At 31.2% G+C, this 21,858-nt stretch overlaps 1 protein-coding gene across 1 annotated transcript; it reads right to left on the minus strand.

Moving 5' to 3' along the window:
• Nucleotides 1-2,565: 2,565 nt before the first annotated feature.
• LOC132737684 (uncharacterized) lies at nucleotides 2,566-7,573 on the minus strand. The gene has a single exon (XM_060725016.1). The coding sequence runs from the start codon at nucleotides 4,534-4,536 to the stop codon at nucleotides 2,725-2,727; it is 1,812 nt and encodes a 603-aa protein (XP_060580999.1). The 5' UTR covers nucleotides 4,537-7,573; the 3' UTR covers nucleotides 2,566-2,724.
• Nucleotides 7,574-21,858: the final 14,285 nt, after the last annotated feature.

The following is a 21,858-nucleotide window of genomic DNA, read 5'->3' on the forward strand; positions in this document are numbered from 1 at the left end:
ATTTTGCCAACAATGGGAATAAACACATTGTGTTTAAACACATATTGATGGGAAATAAAGTCTTATTTAGGTTATTACAATTTCATGAAGGATTGTTCTATAAAGTAAATGTCGGTTGTTGGATTAACGTTCTGAGTATAAACTGGAATTAATGTTTTTTTAAATAGATATTTAAACTCGAACTTTTTAAACTTGTTCGTGCATTAATGTTAATTTTTGTCACTTGATAGGAATTAATAACGAAATATAAGATATTTGTATCTTTTGTGTTCATTTTAAATTTATTTTTTTTAAATATAGTGCAAGAGAAGGAACTTTAACATAATCAGATATGACTTATAATTTGTGTCGTAATACGGGAGTCCATTCTTAAAACATAATTGATTTTGTATTCCTCATCTTTTTGCTAATATATAACACTAAAAATAACCAGACAAAAGAGTTGCTATAGTGCATTATAATCAAAGACAAAATTCGCCAACTTGTATTTGTACCCATGCAGTTAATGTTTAGTTGCTATTATTTTTATGCATTGCTTATGTTTGACTATAACCGTAAACTTGCGGTCAGTAAAATGAGAATTATCCCATTGGAATTTCACTATACAATAACACTTAAACATGAATTAAAGTAGCAAGATTTTAATCCGAACTAATTCAACCTTTCTGGTTGTACGTTTACGATATATGCTAAATAGATAGAAGAAAATGTTGAGGATCATTAAAAATAAACTAAGTTCATTTTGTTTAGTTTTTACTACTGTTTTCATACTTAGGACACACGTATATGTTTCTTTGGGACTATATACCGCTTTTTGTGGGATGATACGAACGTTGAAGGTTAAATAAAAAAATTGTCGTATAAACACACCTTGTTTTTTCTATATTCCAAATGTCACCTACACATGAATAATTACTTTCACTGAAGTTTCTTGTCAAAAACATCTTAATTTTTTTTTGAAAAAACAACTGAAAGGGTGGCACTCACTTTAAAATTTTTTAAATTTTATAAAAAAAAAGGGCAGGGGAAGAGGGAAAAAAATTAAATCAAAAAACTTAAAAAACCCGGGCCCCAAGATAGCCAAATCAATTAAGTCATTTTAACATTTCCTTTCTTTATTTCCATAACTGAATATCTGATGTAAATTTGGGGAAAAATGCAAAGAAATTGTGAAAAAAGATGAACAAAACCCAAAACCCAAAAAGAAACGATCATTTCCCAAAAACTTGTTTTACTCGAAAAACTTTCAAACGAAATAAAATGGGAATCACTCGAAGAAAGACGATATATTCACAGAATGATCTTATTTTATTAATTAAAAAACGGTCTAGCCCCAGTTTTTTTAATTTTTTTGTTTGCAATTTTCTAAAAAATTCCAAAATTTGAAATTTAATAAATTTTTCCCCCGAAAGAATTTTTTTAACCAAACCCAAAAGAAAATTTTTTATACGAACCATTTTTTTCCCAAAAAGTTTTTTTATTTCCCCTTTTTGGGCAAAAGGAAAAAACACCCTTTTAATTTTCCCTTCTTTTTGTCCGATTTTGCCCAGTAAGGGGCAATTTTAAAACTAAAACCCGGTTTCCTCCACATGTCCCCCCCAAACCCCCTTTTCCAACCCCCCTTAACCCCCCGGCCCTCCAAAAAAAAATAAATGGTTTAAAAAGGAAAAAAAAATTTTTGTCCCTTTTTCCATTTTCAAAGGAAATTTTTCCCAAAAGGGAATTTTTGGAAAAAAAAAGGTTTTGTAAGTTCCTTTTTAAACCTTCAACTTGTTTTTGGAAAACATACCATGTCTTTGTGGTCAAAAAGAAAATAACTTTCATTTCTTCTTCGAGTGTACACAATTTAGCACAGCTCGGTGAAAGCTACTTCGCAATCTGAGTACACTATTGTTGACAATGACTTATGTGCTACTTTAAGGCAACCCAGACCTTTCTGACCAAAGTGATAGCATATTCTTTTTTTACACGTACAAACTCAATTCCAAAAGACAAAAAGATTCATTTACACTTATATATACCATTATATTTCTATATTTGGGACACTTCATTGTTAATCTGTTCCTTCTTCACTAGAGTAGATCCGGGTGATATCGGACAGTTACGGACAAGATCGACCATATCAGAATATGGTTTCGAAATATCGTTGTCGTCTCGACAGTCACAGCTGCTATCTTCGATATATGACGTTTACAAAGACGTAGGTTGTGTTTATACCGCTAATTTTAGTTGTATTATGGGATATACTATCTATATTAAATACCGGGTTGAAACGGACAAAAGTGTACTGAATCGGACATGCATTTCGGGGAATATCGGACATGCTAACTCAAAGTGGGGAATATCGGACACGTATGTTTTTTTTAAAAATAAATTGTTTTAACCCAACTATTTCATATCAAGCATTTTTATTCTTAGGCTGTATAATAATATCAATGTTTTAAATACCAAAATGAACACTCTTTTTTAATATAGCTATTAATCATAAACGTTAATTTTGCCAGTGAATTTATAAAAAGATCAAGTAAAAAGCTTTTTTTGAGTAAACATTACTTCTTCCCAGAGTAAACGTACACCATTTTTTATGTTTCTTTATCAAGAGAAAGCAATATTAGTGCACAATCTGCCTTACATTAACATATGTTTACAGTTTTGTTCAGTATAATATTACTGTTTACAGTTTTGTTCATGTATGATATGTTTGCACAACAGTATAATATTATGTTACTGCAGCCTTTGGCGCTTTGCACTTCCTGCTTTCTTCATTATTTCTTTATTTTTCTTTTCTAAAGCCTTCATTTCTCTAATTCTTTTTCTGTCTTCTTTCTCTTGCTCAAGTTTTTTCTTTTGTTCCTTTTCTTTTATTTTTTGTTGATAAATTTCATCGGATGTTAAAAGTCTATGGCTTGTCAACTTTTTATTAACTTTCTTTGATTTTGGTATTTCTGGTGTAGGTAATTTGAATTCTTTGTTTATTTCATCGTTCCAAGAATTTGTTTCAACACTTACTACATTGACTTGTTCATTTTCAGATGTGATAATTTCTAGTTGCCCTCTTACAATCAGGTCAAGAAGTGCTGATGGGTCATCTATCTCAGCTACACCATTTGCATCAGCCGTTCCAATAAGAGTTGCACCCTCTGGTACAGCCGACGACTCGGGCGCCTCACATTCCTGAGGTATAGAACCTGATGTATTCAACGGGACAACAGCACTGGTGTCGTGTTCGCCGTGGATAGAAGTTATTGAATATGAAGGATTATCAAAGGGCAAAGATGGCGAAAATGCTGACATTGGGATGCTTGAAGGATTGAAAGGAAAGATCCCGCAAAATTCAAAACCCTTCGCGATATTTTCTTTATTAACAGTTTTCATGTAGGCAGACTTAAAAAGTCTTGGCCACTCCCATTTTGTTACAATATTATTTGGCGATTTGCTCATAAAATCAGTACACTGGCGGTTGTACTCTCTTTGGAATGGCCCGAATACAGTTTTATCTAAAGGGTTTAAGTACTGGGTTGTATGTGGGGGCAGAGCAAATAGATGAATGTCATTTTCACGGGCCAAGCTGATCAAACCAATGGTTTCATGTGAACTGTGGCTGTCAAGGATAATCATCTGTGGCCTCTCTGAACCACAATACCTCAAAAAGTGATCTTTAAACCACGTAACACCCAATATATCTTCCATCCAGGCCTTCTTTTGGTAAGTATATTTTGCTCCGTGAGGACCTTGTGCCACGTTATATGCACGGAGGGACTTCTCTGTTTGACCCTTCACAATAACCAATGGGGGAATATCATTACCAGCGGCATTAACACATGCAAGGACAGTAACGCCGTCTCTACAGTTGCCTACCCTTCCTGGTACATTCCGTTGTCCTGTTTCTGCCAAAACCTTTGACGGTCTATGAGTCAAAGACACGTTGGTCTCGTCAATATTCCAAATGAGGTGAGGGGAACTATGGAGGTTAAGGGTGCTGATACACTTCCCGAGATCCGCAAAGTATTTATTTGTGACCTCGATATTGAGCATACGTGCTCTCACGGAGTTTAGCGGGGTAGGTGTTCTCAATGAAACATCTGGGTGTCTCTTTTTAAAACCATCAACCCAATCTTTACCTGGTATGCCGTTTCGAAACGGTGTCTTAATCTTCATTGCAAGGGCAATGCGAGACACTTTCATGCATAGTTGTGCCCTTGTTATACCAAAGCCCATTCTACCAGCTTCTTTAATTTTTTCGGCTATTTCTATTTCAACCTCTAATGGGAGAACAGTTTCTTTACCCGGACTCGCATCTTGTGAAACCCGTCCTGTTACCCGGTCAGATAGTGTGGATTTGGGAACTGAAAATTCTTTGGCTGCACCTCTAATAGACAGACGCCCACACTTAACGGCGGCAACTGCGAGTTCCAAGTTTGTACGATTATACTGACATCTAACACCTTTAGACTTTCGTGCCATCGTTCTGTTTAGAATAAGATTTAGAATTAAGAATAAATTTAAATTCAAGGAGTGCCGCCGATTGCCGTGCATTTTAAGGTGTCAACAATGCACATATGCTGAACGATATAATAATTATGCTCGATTTCATTAATATCGACTTCCGATTTTTTATTTTGATGTTATGCAGATGTAAACAAAATTATGTAAAGCAAGTTTAAAAGGCAAATTATACTTAAGATATTCTGTCAAGCCAAGTGATAGAATTGTTGAATTACAATGTTTCTTTTAGATAGAGGGATTGTGTCGGCGCAAGGAATCGCACACTGAAAAATAATAACGGAGCGTGATCGCGTGACTTCATTGTTAAATTGTTTTTATGGAGAATAAAGAATATTGCAAATCACTTTTAACTTATGTGGATAATTCTATTTCATTATAAATTATATTGCTTTACTTTATTAGTTTGCCTGATTTTAACATCACCATTTTTATTATTATATTATTGTTATAATTATTATTATATTTTTCGCGTTTAACGCAAAAAAAGACTTTACCCTTAGTATACACGTACACGTGTACGACATAAGTTTTACAAAACAGGTTGTTTATAACTCGTGTACAAATTCATTTATAAACATAAATTGTTTCTTTTCATGTTTTCCTTTATATTGTTTATATGCAAAGACAGTAAAATATTATCAATATTTGATGGCAATCTTAAAATTCATCATCAAAGTTCTACTTAAAAAAACAAAACCACTAGCAATCATTTCAAATTTGTGATAGATTTTGAAATAAAAATCTCTTTTTCAATAGTCATTTTTGATTTCCTTCATTATCAATCATTTATAGTGAAAACAAATTTCTTTTTAAAGTGTATTCATTTTAATGTCGTCGATGATTTCACAAACTTTTTCAACATTTTTAAAAGGTAAAATATGAATTAATCTTCGTGACAAGATTACAATACTTTTGATCTCAGCGTTTTTGTCATTCATAAATGAATGGATTTCTGTCATCATAAGTCTTGCACAGTGGCTATTCTCTGCCGTTTCAAGTAAAATGCAAAGTAAATCTGTCAGAAAAGGATGATCAAAATACCATTCCCGATCGAACATGTTAATCAGTTCTTTTTCAACAATCCTATAGAATAAAGTATTGCCTCTCCAACCGATCTCCCGTTTTGCTAGCATACGAGGAAAGTCCATCGTCTTTGCTGCAAATATATTATCAAGGCATTTAAAAACAAGAACCGGTTGAACCGGGTGATGCTCCCCGAGAAGGTTCTGGACACAGGAAAGTATAAAAAAAATGAACAAAGGGCAAAAACTCAAAATTTAGGCAAAGCAGAGTTATGTTTTTTTGCACTGCACTTCTATTCAATGAGATCTATCTATCTAAAAAGTTTCCTGATGATATCAGAGTTATGTCCAGGGTAAAAGTCAAAGTGTAAAAATGAACAAAGGGCAATAACTCCAAAATTAGACCAGGCTTTGTTTAGGTTCTTTAAGCATTGCAGTTCTATCAAAATATATCTAGCTACCTACAAAGTTTCATGTTGATATCTCTAATAGTTTTAAAGTAATGTCCAGGTCAAAAGTCAAAAAGTAAAAATAAACAAAGGGCAATTACTTCAAAATAAGGCAAGGCAGAGTAATGATTCTTAAGCACTGCACTTTCACCCAATGAGACCTATCTATCTACAAAGATTCATGTTGATATCTCTTATAATTTTAGAGTAATGTCCCAGACAAAGTTCAAAGTTTCAAAATGAACAAAGGGCAATAACTCCAAAAGTAGGCAAGACAGTGTTACAGTTCTTGTGCACTGCAAACTTACTCAATGAGATCTATCTACCTACAAAGTTTCATGTTGATATCTCTTATACATTAAGAGTTATGTCCTGGAACAAGTTCAAAGTGTAAAAATAAACAAAGGGGGATAATTCAAAAATTAGGCAAGGCAGAGTTAAGGTTCTTGTTCACTGCACACCTACTCAATGAGATCTATCTACCTACAAAGTTTCATGTTGATACCTCTTTTACTTTTAGAGTTATGTCCCAGACAAAGTTCAAAGTGTAAAATAAACAAAGGGGGATAATTCAAAAATAAGACAAGGCAGAGTTACAGTTCTTGTGCACTGCACACCTACTCAATGAGATCTTTCTACCTACAAAGTTTCATGTTGATACCTCTTATACTTTTAGAGTTATGTCCCGGACAAAGTTCAAAGTGTAAAATAAACAAAGGGGGATAATTCAAAAATCAGACAAGGCAGAGTTACGGTTCTTGTGCACTGCACACCTACTCAATGAGATCTATCTACCTACAAAGTTTCATGTTGATACCTCTTATACTTTTAGAGTAATGTCCCGGACAAAGTTCAAAGTGTAAAATAAACAAAGGGGGATAATTCAAAAATCAGGCAAGGCAGAGTTACGGTTCTTGTGCACTGCACACCTACTCAATGCGATTTATCTACCTACAAAGTTTCATGTTGATACCTCTTATGCTTTTAGAGTTATGTCCAGGACAAAGTTCAAAGTGTAAAATAAACAAAGGGAGATAATTCAAAAATTAGGCAAGGCAGAGTTACGGTTCTTGTGCACTGCACACCTACTCAATGAGATCTATCTACCTACAAAGTTTCATGTTGATACCTCTTATACTTTTAGAGTAATGTCCCGGACAAAGTTCAAAGTGTAAAATAAACAAAGGGGGATAATTCACAAATTAGGCAAGGCAGAGTTACGGTTCTTGTGCACTGCACACCTACTCAATGAGATCTATCTACCTACAAAGTTTCATGTTGATACCTCTTATACTTTTAGAGTTATGTCCCGGACAAATTTCAAAGTGTAAAATAAACAAAGGGGGGTAATTCAAAAATTAGGCAAGGCAGAGTTACGGTTCTTGTGCACTGCACACCTACTCAATGAGATCTATCTACCTACAAAGTTTCATGTTGATACCTCTTGTTGTTTCAAAGTTATGTCCCGGACAAGAAAAGGGGACGGACGGACGGACGGACGGACGGACGGAAAGACGGACGGACGGACGGACGGACGGACGGACAAGGCGGCGACTATATGCTCCCCCGAAATTTTTTCGGGGAGCATAAAAACGTTAATGATGACTTGAACACCTATGTTATATAGACAACGGCGGCACTGACGGTTACGTTACATAACAACATTCCTAGATATAAAAAATTAAAGCGTAATTAAGATGCTTAATTTACATCTAGTCAATATTAAAAAATGCATACATTTATATCAACAACAAAAAAGAGTAAATATTTTAAAGAGATATAGAATCTATCTAGATCGAGGTATTCCATCTGATTATTGCTAACTTCTATTCATGTGTCCGATGTTCCCCACTGAGACATTTTCACTCTAAATGCGTGTAGGGTAATATCGGACGGTTTTAAATTTACAAATAAAGAAGGAAATACCTTCTTTTTTAAGTTAAACATGATTCTAAAAATAACAATAAACTATATTGCTTCAAAGCAACTATTTGTCAATTATTTTCAATTTCAAAGACTGGAGGTTTGTAAATTTTTTGGTACCTCTATAAAATATTGGTGATGCTCCGATGTAAACAAAGGCGGGAAAAGATTGTGACATCATGATATTTCAGTTTTTTAGCCAATCAAAATCGCCGAAAAGACAGTGTGACGTAAAATATCAAGTCACTTATGAATTTGAAAAAAAATCACCCGCTTCGTTGAACAAGACGACAGCGATACGCGGTATACAGTTTAGTCGTTATTATGTGAAAACAAAATGTGTCCGATTCAGTACGGTATCCGATACTCCCCGGATCTACTCTACCTTTTCATTATTTGTATTATTGAAATACTATTCATGATAAAAATAAAATAGAGGAAAACACGATTCCTTAAGAAATCCCAACACGGCAATATTGCAAATAATGTGACATATACTATGTTTCTTGAAACTTTAAATACACATATGTTGTATGTCAACTCCTAACTATGGAGACGAATTTCAAAAGATAATTTGTCTACTTCCATTCTAATTCTATTTGTAAGAATATTTGAAATGCTTTGAGAATATTGCAAATTGAAACATGATTAATCTAAAGAACACCGCCATATCTACGGATAATATTCCACGTTCTAGATATATATCGTTTTAATCAATATAACATATTCATCATTGTTTCTTTAAAGTAGTCATATCTTTTATAGTTTTACTTATGCCATTATAATTAATAAGAAACTGCTACATGAAATTATTGACTAGAGACTCATTTGTTGTCAGTGTTATTTAAAGGAATACAGACACAGTGAGTTAAAATCCTTTTACCTTATCAATGCGTTGAAAATGTTATCCACTTAACGTAATCACGTTTTTTTTTGTACGAATAAAATTAATATGATATTCCTTTTCAAACTCTCATAGAGTAGAAACACGTCTATAAAAATCAGTGTTTTTTCCAATAAATGTCTTGTTATATAAAATTCGTACAATATAATAATTTCATCTCACGAATACCCAGGTGTATAGTTTCAGGTAACGTTTCAATTTTCATCATACTTTATAATACAATTTACGAAACCTTTCTTAGATATATAATATAAGGAGAGTACAGTAGTTCTACAACATTAGATTTTGACGAAGTTTAAACAAACGATACATTTTAGGTTTCTGTTTATATGCACACACAAATATGTTACTGACACAAACCTTCTAATTGGTCTAAGATTCTCTATTTTTTGTTGATTTTTGTTACTATAGATACTATTTTTTATCTTATTAATAAATGATAAAGACTGTTTTGAATGAGAATCAAAATCATATCATAGCACATCATATTTCTTTTAAATATTGGATACATCAATAAAAGGGCATATTCAAAAGCAGTAAGATTTCATATAAGTGTGTAAAACGTTTTAAATCTGCAGTACTTTAAAACGCTTAATTCAATTATCTAAAATTGGCAAAAAAAAAACTTAGCATGTACTTCAAGCTTCTTAAATAATTAAACAGTATGAAAATGAATGGATATCAGCTGTGTTTTTTTATATTCACGTTCATTATGTCACAATTTATTTACATTAATAAATGTGAATGCACACTCAAACAATTTAATTTCTCTCCGCGTGATAATTCAAGTTGGAAAAATAATTATATTATTTAATCATGTTTCTTAACGTAAATGAATTATCAGTTTAAAAATAGAGATGTACGCATGAGAATATTTAATTAAAATTGAAAATTCACGACCCATTTATTCATCCCTTTTCTCACATAAAATAAATTTGAAGTTATTTTTCTCTTGGCATTACTAAGAGTTCTGGAATCTGTAGCAAAATGATTTTTTGTTAGCTGGCAATTTAGTATGATCTTAGAATAATTGAACTGCGCATGTTTAAACAAAAAAGACGTAAATTCAAAAGGAAATGCAGTTGTCACTTGTTTAATTACATTTTTATCCGTCAAAAGAATTGTTCAACATGATGCACCACCACGCAAAAACATTGTTACCACGAAACAATGAAACCCATCAAAAAGTCAGAACCTTTATTCCTCATTTTATGCTAAATTATTCTATTTCCTTTTTTCAATCAATGCATAGTAGGGATGATACAAAACTCTAATGCTCGTAAGTTTGGTTTCAAATGTTTCGAACGAAATATGATCAAAACTGATGTTTACTACAAAATTATCAATGTCCAACATCTGAAATAATGCCTTAGACAACAACAAGATGAAGATTTTGTCACATTAGTCTGTTTCTATCATCGTCAAAACTGATTTCCGTACATTTTTTTTGCAGCTATATATTTGGCTCAGGTGATTGTTCAATTAATAATTATTGCAACATTTGGTCTGGTTAACTATGATTTGCTAAATATCTCTCAACGTTTCAACGTTTTCTGTATGTTCGTCCTCAATATGTCAATGAATGATAACCACTCACGTTTCTCGCTATACAATTGTACCTATTTTCGAACTCAAAGGAAGAAAGACACTGTGAGTGAATTATCAATTTAGACACTGTTACATTACATATCTGAAACAGGAAAGGTCCAATATTGAAATATTGCATTACACGTGATGTCATCTGAGATAATAAGGAAATGGTCTGCGTTACAACTTTTCATGACACGTGTAAGCATCCGTGTCATTCAGGATAAATTATGTTCTACATTTTAATGTTCCATTACATGTTGACATCCGGGTAAATCGGAAAATGTAATACATTATAATATTGGCGGCAATCAATCAATCACACATGTTTCTACATGTCCTTACTGTTGTACAAGATGCACAATTATGACTTTCAATACATAAATTAAAGGCAATAAACAAATTTATACATACACATAAAATTATGTTTATTCAGTAAATCATTTATCCAAGTTAAAAATTATACCGTATCAGTGTAAACGATACTTTTTTTATCTCATATTTTATCAATGTGTGTATCCGCCCGTTTATGATAATACTTCTTAAATCAAGAGGTCGCCAGTTTCATTAGCGAGAGAGGCAAACTTCATCCGTAAAAATACGTCTAGGTGGTCATTTTCTCTCATCAATGATTCTGAATAATGTAAGAAAAGTTGCCGTTCAATTCCCGGTTAGTTCTCAATGATGCATGTTAGGTTTATTGACCTTCGAGTTATGGCTATAAATGTTTCACAGATGGCGTTAAAAACAGTATATTTCATCATTACATTTCGTATTAAAGCTAATACACATCATCATAAACGCGCTCGAATGACCAAAACAACGGATCATGATAAAAAATTGTTAGCATTACAATTGTGTATACATATGTGCTGGTACTTTATCAACTTACAATTCATTTCCGGTTTAACTACCATCACAGAATAGCATTTTCATTGACAACTAGGAACATATTGTGTGTTTGACGTCATTTAAATGGCAAAGGTGGTTGAACTACGAGGCGAAACAAAATATGGTATTAATCCAGAGTAAGATTTTGTTGCATCAATGACCAATATAAAGTTCATTAAAGCCAAAAATCAAGCTAGTTAAAGGGACTCCACTGGGTTGTTTTGTTTTGGTTTTTTTTTACATGACGGGACTTGGATATTTTTTTTAATTAATTTTTCATTTGATGACGATCTGTACCAATACCCTGTGTGTAAAATGTCAGTTCAGATCATTCGCTCAATCTGTTTTTCCACAATGATTATTCAAATACTGAATATCGGTGAACCGATTTCTAACAGCATAAAAGGTTGATTTTCAATCTATTTCCAAGTATATATCTTAATTATCTAAATGCATATCTTCCTGTTTTAAGTGTTCCAGCTGATCTATGTAAGCAATTTATATTGTATGTTTTTTTTCTTTTTTTAATGCTTTAGTACCTCAGTAGATATCCTTAAAGGGCAACGACTATCAAACAATATTCTAAGGTAAAAAGGTGTATGACTCCAAAACTTAAATTTCATAGTCATGCTTATGGTAACAACTGTCCCTTGTCATGATAAACGATAATTTACAAGTGTCATATTCGTGTCTTACTATTGTACTTAAAAGTCAAAGTTTGACAAAAAATTCTAAGTAATAAATGGGGATTTATTTCTGAAAACAATGTTTTAGTATAAATCCTTTCTCTTGTATATGTATATTGCTATGATTATCAAGTATTTTAAGCTTCGTATTGATATATTTCAAAGTTTGTTTACATCAGTCTACTTAATAAGCCAATTTGAAACATTAATGGACATAACTGTAAAATGTTCAGAACAAATTCTTGTCTAATATCTGCACATCTTCACATTGATATAATTTCATTATTCTAAAATAATTCTTCTTAATAGTCAATTTTGACATAAACCAACGTTAAAAAGAGGAAATACTCAGATAACAAAGCGTTCAGAATGAATTGAGCCCCTTGTTTTACAACTGCACTTTCTCATGATAAGCAAGTATGTCAAGTTTCGTGATGATATTTTAAACCGTTTGAATAATGCGCTATATTAAAATTCTTGCACGTCGAAAACGACTACGACGCAGCGTTAATTATAGGCCTAAATGTTCTTTGATGCTGTCGAATCAAAATAAGAGACACCCGAGGCTCATACGAATCATACTAACTTTAGCTGCAAATATTACATGAGCCAGGACCATAGACTGATTCTTATAAAACATGGAGTGACTGTCTAGAATTTACCTTTGTGTTGGATTATTTTAGATAAAAGTCATATTATATTCTGTTTCAAAATCTAACAGAGTAGAAACACTTACACAAAAATCAGTGTTTTTCTCAGTACATGTCTTATTGTATTAACCTCGTACAATTCAATCATTTCATCACAAAGAGAGACCCAGGTGCATTGTTCAAGTTAGCGTAACAGTTTGTATTACTCTAAACAATACAAAATGGTTTTTTGTTTTATATAAATGTTTGTTTTTACTATTTTTGTATAATCATCATCATATCATTTTTATATGTGAAAGCAAATATTTCTACTGATATTATGAAGCTAATTATAAAATTGACACTGTCTGTGAGTTCGAGTACGGGTAGAATCTTCTTGCTTAATTCTATTAATATTTTTTTTATAATTTACATTTCAAATGTAAATGGAATATGCAGACGCCAACCAACTGAACAGCTTTATTGAATACCCTAAAATGGAATACGCGTTTTATTTACTATCTGAAACACGTACATATATCACTTATAACTTATATGTGCAGATGTATCAGTTTAGCCTATACATTATTCAATAGTTTATTGTCTATCACTCCCACTTTCATTGTCATCTACAATGTATGTAAAGTCGTGTCTGTTCTTGTTAAAATCTATTTTTATTTGTGCCATTTGTCTACTTATCAGCTAATTTACTGATGAACATCAGGAACTTTATACAACATATTTTAAACTAAAAGGTTTGTGTCACTGACTCTATTTGATTCGAATAATTCGATTTCTAGTTAACGTTTGTCAAAGATGTAATTTACTTAATTATTAAACACAATTATGCATTTCTGCATGTGAAAACGATAACGCTGTTACAACGTATTAATACATGTTTTCACTGTTTTTACTTGTTGTATGAACATGCAACTAATTACACTTTTCTTGTTAATATTTTTTCATATTTGTAGATTTGATTAATTATCACATCATGTTTTGTCATTTTGAGATTCTCTATAGAATTTATCGTTTTACTTCATTTATTTCATTTAAAATTTATTGCTTGTTAATAATATGTCTGAATGCTGTATTTGTATGTTTATCTGCGTTCTCAAATTACAATAATAATAAACGGACAGTTATCCTATTGTTAAAATATCTTGTAATTACAAGTCAAATATTTCTCGACCAAAAACGCCACTTCATGTCTGGAAATATTTTCAGGGACAATAGACAACTTCCTGCTGTCTACTTCCTTGTATCATTAATCCTGTAATGACATAGTAGGACTTAATAGTTGTTAAATGTTGTGATATCAGTGAATAACGATAAACTCTTGTAATTTCATGTTCAAATATTTTACTGACTGTCTAACACAGTATCGAGCATGATAAACGGTAAAATGTGATAATTTCTAGCTGGGTGTCATTATTTTCAAAGATGCAACATTTGTTATTAACTGTCAACAGTATTTAATTTTATACGTAAACCTTCTAAATAGCTAATGCTTATGAACCAGAAAAAATATTTTCAGTCAGCCAAGTTGTTTCAGTCACAATAATACGAATAGATTAAATCACATTGTGTGAATGATATAGGATCCCACAACACTTATGATACAGGCAGTCATTCCAGGCCAAACAATTTCTAAAGCATTGTATTTAGTCAGAATGGTGAAAAAAAGGAGATACGTTTATCGAAAAAGACAAATAATTGTATCATTATTTAGACGTTTAGTTTTCTACATCTTAACTGCTTTGTTATTTAATATACATGTCTACTAATCTCAGTTTACACTACTATATTTATTACAATGATTATTGCTCACACATCATAAAAACAAACATGTTTCATCCGCTGGTTAGTCCCGATATTCAGATTTGTTCTTGTTATTTTTTTGTTTTTGTTTCGGAAATATAACTAATTCTTAAAACATTAATGAAATATTTTAATAACTTAGAATTTTCGTTTTAATTTATTTATGAATATGTAGAAGATAAATATTCGACCTTTTTACCAGTAACTCGGTAGAGCCTTGTTGTAGCCTCTAGTAACATGTTCCGAAATGGCCGCTGTGGCAAGCTTCTTAACAAGAACAATAAAACAAATTATATAGAAATCACCTGAATACAGGGTACTCAATTTAAAGTGTAAGCTGTATAGGAGACTTTTCATAATTGTAAATAATAAAACATAATTATTAAAATCAATACCCAGTTGTCTGTAACCTCAGGCACATGACCTAATATAAAAGTTATGTTTGTAATTTTGCTTTGCTTTGTTGAAAAAAAAAACAAGTTTTTGTTTGACAGAATTTCACAAGAATCCAAGTTCCGAGGTAAAATAAAAATATATTGAGAGCTCTGTCTACAATCTCAGGATTTCTATCGATCAATGCAGCTTCTGTGCCGCTTTCTGGCCAGACCATAGTAGGAGATTAGAAAATTATCTTTTACCCTTATGAGTGTTTGATGCACACATACAAGTAGTTATAGCAAATTATAATTACAGTTGCATGTTTTCAAAGTATACTTTAAACAGTCTCTCTGATTGTACAATATATGCATTGAAAATTATATTCATGGAAAAGAGTAGTGGTTATTTTATTTGGATAAACCTTTACTACAATACTAGAAAGCTTGATATCATTGTCTTGATCAAAGTGACAACTAATCATAAGTATTTTAATTTTACTTATATGTATTGGTGTCAAATATGTACGTCTGGTTATTGTTGTTATTAAGAGCTTGCGTGTTAACTTACAGTTGATTTTTTTTATAAATTTCAATTAGTATGAACTCAGAATTTCATGACAAAGTTTATTTCCAATTTTATTTTTATAACAATTTTGTCATCTAAAGTATACATTAAACTCTAAATTCAGTCTTATCTAAGCAATTTAAGATCTAAACAATTTTATGCACAATCAACAGTTACCAATCCCTTAAATAAGTGAAATATCGGAGTTAAGGACAGCTTAACAAAAAGAATTCTGAAATAGTTTCTAAAGCATTGTTGTGAATTGAAAGATATCCTATTCAATTTCATTTTAAAAATATATTGTATTTATATCGAACACTAAAGCACATTAGATATGTGAAATAAAAGTTCATTCCTCTAAATTCATAAAAATTGCTAAAGATAAAGTGAATGTAAACGTTAATGCTTGATGAAAAGTGCAAACAGCAATTATTATTACCTTGTATCATTAATGTGAAAAGTGGTGTTCTGTTAAAGTACGATGAACGTGAAACTTGGACAAAGCTGTTGACCTACTCATTCACTTTTGTGTCGGATGTTTTCTACAGATTAAAACTTGTTATATTGTTATATTAATTGTTTTTCAAAGGACAAAATAAAAGTTACTATTCTTTATATCATATGCAATAACTTTAAGTAAGAATATTAAGTTTGCAGTCACAAAAATGTCTTCTTTAAAATTACTGTTAAAGTCCTTTATTGCGAGTGTAGACACTCAAATTAATTATGTTGAAACTCTTGAGACTCTTGTATTCTTCAAGTAAAACATTTGAGGGCCGCAACATCAAATGTATATATTGAATTTAAACAAGACAAAAATTTAGATTTTGTATTGGAAAACAAAGTCCATTATTAATAAGAAATTAATCCAAATAATGATATTTTAAATGCTTTGCAAACAGGTTCATCATTTTTATTTATTAACTTTTTTATTTATTAACTGATTAAATAAAAATAAAAAACCTTTCGGGTAAATTTTAAACATTTTATTTGCGTTTCGAATTTTTTAAAAATATTTTCCCTTTAAACTTTGCCCCAAAACCACCATTTTTAATTATTTTTTTAAAAAACCCCCAAAAAAAAAAAAATGGGGGGGAAAATTGGGTTTTCCCAAAAATTTTCCCCCTTTTTTTTTTGGTTTTTTTTTTTTTTTTATTTTTTCTTTTTTTTTAAACATTCATTTCAGCCAGTTTGCTTTTCTTTTGTCTTGCTAAAACCTCACTTAACTATAATGCTTTTTTCTTTATTTTCTTTTTTCTCCTCTTTTCTGACGATTTGATACATCATTAAAACAACTTTTTTTCATTACAATTCACAATGGAATTACAATATACTTCCTTTGTTCTGCCGTGTCATTTGTTGTGTAAATTAATCCCCTCATCATAAAAAGGCTTTCAATAGCTTGTTGGTGTTAGATCATTATTATTCTTATAGGAAAATCAATATTAGATTTAATAAATTGATCGAATCCTCGTATTTCTTTAAATGTAGATATGCATAAGTTGACCAGCATCATTTATGTACATGTACTTGCAATATTTACAAGTGCATGATTAGATAGAGATCGTATTTGCTTTAAACCAAATAATAGTTTATTTATGTAGGTGGGTTACTATTAACTTAAGAATGTCTTTAAGTCTGAGGGAAAAAACCTAAATTTGATGACATTTTACTAAGCCTCAGCCTAAAAAATATTTGAAATTGCCATTTGCAGAGGATTCATGTCTTACTCCGGATCGATATAAAAGAGGACAGCACAACATATAAGTTAACGATATATTTTGCTGCTTATCATATATTGTAATAGAAAATCGCTTAATCTGCATTTATTCAAATGTTTCTTTACGAAAATGTTTACGTAATGTTTATGAAAACGTTTCATCATCAGTCTTGTGTGTAAATTTAGAAAGATTTGTTTGTTGTAAACCATTTTTGATCTATATATTGTTTGATATATAATTTTGACGCCGATATCATAACACATGCTTTGTCTGCCAGACTTCCTCGATATTTCTTGAGTCAATACCAATTTCGATAGAAAAATTGCAACATAATCTGTAACACAATTCTGCAATCAGAATTTTAAATTAATCTTCAATTGTGTTTTGCCTCTTGGCAATATAACGAGACCAGTGTTTTGTTTAGCATGGCAAAAACAGTAATCAACTCGTAATCTAACACCATGAAACAAATGTACTATCGATGACAAAAGAAAAAAAGATATTATTAAATAAACTATTTGAAATTCTCATAGTGGTAAGAATGTAGCGTTTAGTGCAAAGTATCATTAGAAAAACAAATACTTATAGTTTTTGTATTATTTTTATGACTGGAAGACCCCATGGATTTATAAGACATGTTCGTAATCAGCTGGAAATCAAGAAATAAGATTGATTTTGGAACTGAAATTATTCGAAATTTTACAAATATCATAAACAACAAAACAGAATTCTACTGATTTCATAACTTCGACATATATTGTTTGATTATTTCAGAAAACTTATTTATTTAAATGTTAAATGTTCCAGAAAACAATTCCATAACCTGCTGATAATGTCCGACATAGTATTATAAAGTTGTACTGTAATATTAAATTAAATTATTCTCGTATCGGATATAGTTTGAATGTGCGTTTCTGGTTTCTGTATCTTAAGTTAAATATGGAATGATACCTTAAGTATTTATTTTTAACTGTGCACGTGTGTTTTCGTGGGTTAGTGGGTTATACGTTTAGTGTTTTTGCGGGATTTCTTCACTCGACGCTAGCATTTGGTTGTGCATCAAGATCTTGTTTAAATACGCCCCAAACGACACCATCCCTTCTTTCAACACATTTCTTTGTACAAAAATATTTTTTACACACATACTTGCAGAATATGTAGGCGTTTTACATTACTCTGACATTATGAAACACAATAATTGTTTCTTGAAATATAACTCGTAAAGTTGCATAATTTAATGAATTTTCTTTGTTTTACTGAGCATAACTTGTTATCAAATATTTTACAGATTACATAATATTATTCCGTTTGTTATATTTTTGTTATCACGTGTTCAGATCTGTTATAGTTTCGTTTCTTGACTTGGATACAGCAACAAATGCTATCGATGATCTGACGAATCCCTGAAATGAGAACATAACTGATACAGATAAATAAAAATACCGATTGATTCTATTGATTTGTAATATGTACTACCAAATATTAAAGGTTATTCCTATGTATTTGTTGTTGCTTCTTTCTTGCTATGGTAAATAAGCGAATAATTGATTTACTCTCGACATAAGAGAGAGTAAAATATTGTTTCTCACTTTATATGTGTTCATTACTGGGAAAAGTGGTTAATGTTAAAACGTTGCTTTCTTTCAAAAACTATTTCGCTGAAAACTTTAAGCCCTTAATCTGTTTAATGGAATGTGATTTTCTACAATATATCTAACAAGTCATTGTTACATTTATGTTGTCATACATCTATTTATAAATAAACACAAAACAATACATCTAATACCGGTAAATTTTTTTTAATTCATAAATCTAGCTAACTAGTTTTCATAATCGAAATCATTCGTAATTAATTGAACAAATTTCCTCAAAAACTGACATCAAATTATATCTTTTAAACTGTGGAAGATTATTCTTTAGTTTGTAAAGGATGTTGCATTACATGTTGTTAAGTCCAGGTTTGATTTAGGAAATAGTGTATGTGATGTAAGTTATATTTAAAAGTGAACAATCTATTTTGACAGTTAATTTATTAAGTAATGGTTAATCCTCATTTTTTATATAAGTTTCACTTTGGTAACTGACCTCGTTGAAACAATATTTATGTTACTTCATATGCGAATAAACATACATTGTATATGACATCTTGCAAAGGAGGATTTATCATCAAAATAATAGGAGAATGTTTGAAGCAGCTTTTACACGAAAGCCTCAAGGGCATTACATTGTAAACAAAATTTATGAGAAACATAGACTGCTTCATTACATTCATTTTATTGCATAGTTCAACAGTATTTCTGACGCATTTGCCAAAGTTAATAAAAAATAATGATTAAACGGGTTATTCACGATTAATTTTAACACAATGCCATAGAAAACAGTTCATTTTATGGCTTTTTCGTATCAAACAGTATAATCGTACATTAATTCTAAACTGCTCTCAATGATAACAATTATTGAAGAAAGGATAATAGCCTTCAAAAACCAGACTATTTATAGATACATGATCAAAACTGTCGAAAGATGATTAATTATTTTAGTTATGAAGCGTTCTTTTTGTTGATTACCTAATAATGCGTTTTAAGTTTGTGTTTACCGTTTCGTCCATATAAATATAAGGTTAAAGACGGGTTCATTGTCTGAATAAATCTCTTTTGGCTAGATAAACTTTCGTTATTTTTTGCATCAAGTGATGCATGAAAATATAACAAAATCAAAAAAAAAATTACAAATAACGCAACATTGTAGCATCTGATTCTCTCTTTGAGACACAATCTTCACTTATACATAAAATATAAATATCATTTACGGCCAAACATTTTAGAGCAATAACTTGTTCTGACATTTAAATAATTATATTTTGTAAATATTATAACGGGCATTGTCTGCATGTTAAGCTATTCACCAAGAAATATTGGGAGATTATGCTTTCAGCTATAATGTACATTTGTCTTTCTACTTCCTTTTATTAACCATTTTATTTAAAACGTTTAGCTTTTCTGTCTCCTAATATAGAGACAATATGTTAAATGCGCTGTTTTGGTTAATATCATGGACAAAAATAACAATTTTAGTACATTAATTTCATGTAGAAAATGGTATATATTTTTCATAAATGCTTCAACACGTCTTTCCTTGTCATTATTTAATGGATATGTTACATTCTGGCTCTTCTTGTAAATAGCCTAAAAAATATTTAATATTTATGAGTTAAATGTTCCTCAAAACCATATTTGTGTAAATCCATCTACAACTGTTAATTGTCTTTCGTATTTACATTAGTAATCAAATTTTGATTTTAACCTTGATGCATAAGTTTTCCTATACATCAGCAATCTCTTAAATAAACATTAGATATTAATGCTAATGAATAGCACTAACTGATGCCACTGGAGGCATGGTGTTCAATGTTGAAGAAACCATGCAAAGTTCGAATTACTAACTACCTGCTATAGGTAGTTGGGGATTACGAATACCCAGCTAGTAGGTAGTTGGTTATTCGAATATCCAACTATCAACTACCTACCAAATTGACGCTCCATGTACTATACACCTTTAGGTTTTTGTCAATATCTAAGATGGGGCTATTTTTGGTGCTTGGTAAGCCTATCGCTTGTATATTTTTTTAAAGATAGTAAATAAATATGATTAAATAAATAAGATTGATGGCCAGCTAAAAATACTAGATTCTGTGTTCACCTGTTTTATATATAGCCAAGTGAGTTTAAGCTCAACACTGAGAAACTGCTATTTGATATTTGGCTTGAAATACTAATTTATTTTGCAATGTTAGTAAATATTACATCTTGAAATTGTATTGTGGTTTATGCCATATTTTCTTCTTATACTATATGGTCAGCAGATTTAGCGTACTGTGCATTATTCCAGAATCTGCTGACCAGTTAAACATGTAGTAGAATCTGCAGACCAGTTACACTTGCAGTGGACACTGCTGACCAGTTACACATGTAGTAGAATCTGCTGACCAGTTAAACATGCAGTAGAATCTGCTGACAATTAAACATGTAGTAGAATCTGCTGACAGTTAAACATGTAGTAGAATCTGCTGACAGTTAAACATGTAGTAGAATCTGCTGACCAGTAAAACATGTAGTAGAATCTGCTGACCAGATAAACATGTTGTAGAATCTGCTGACAAGTTAAACATGTAGTAGAATCGGCTGACCAGTTAAACATGTAGCAGAATCTGCTGACAATTAAACATGTAGTAGAATCTGCTGACAGTTAAACATGTAGTAGAATCTGCTGACCAGTTACACATGTAGTAGAATCTGCTGACAAGTTAAACATGTAGTAGAATCTGCTGACCAATTAAACATGTAGTAGAATCTGCTGACAAGTTAAACATGTAGTAGAATCTGCTGACCAGTTAAACATGTAGTAGAATCTGCTGACAAGTTAAACATGTAGTAGAATCTGCTGACAGTTAAACATGTAGTAGAATCTGCTGACCAGTTAAACATGTAGTAGAATCTGCTGACAAGTTAAACATGTAGTAGAATCTGCTGACAAGTTAAAACTTAAACATGTAGTAGAATCTGCTGACCAGTTAAACATGCAATAGAATCTGCTGACCAGTTAAACATGTAGTAGAATCTGCAGACCAGTTACACTTGCAGTGGAAACTGCTGACCAATTAAATATATAGAGAAATGTGTAATTTTGCCTTGAATTTATTATTTTTATTTTAATGTTTTGTAAATATAACAAATTCAACATCTCGCAAACCAAAAAAAGAAACCGCTGCTGAGCAACT

The sequence above is a fragment of the Ruditapes philippinarum genome, unplaced genomic scaffold (genome assembly GCF_026571515.1).
Source record: "Ruditapes philippinarum isolate M1 unplaced genomic scaffold, ASM2657151v2 ctg131_1_1_1_1, whole genome shotgun sequence".
NCBI lineage: Eukaryota > Metazoa > Mollusca > Bivalvia > Venerida > Veneridae > Ruditapes > Ruditapes philippinarum.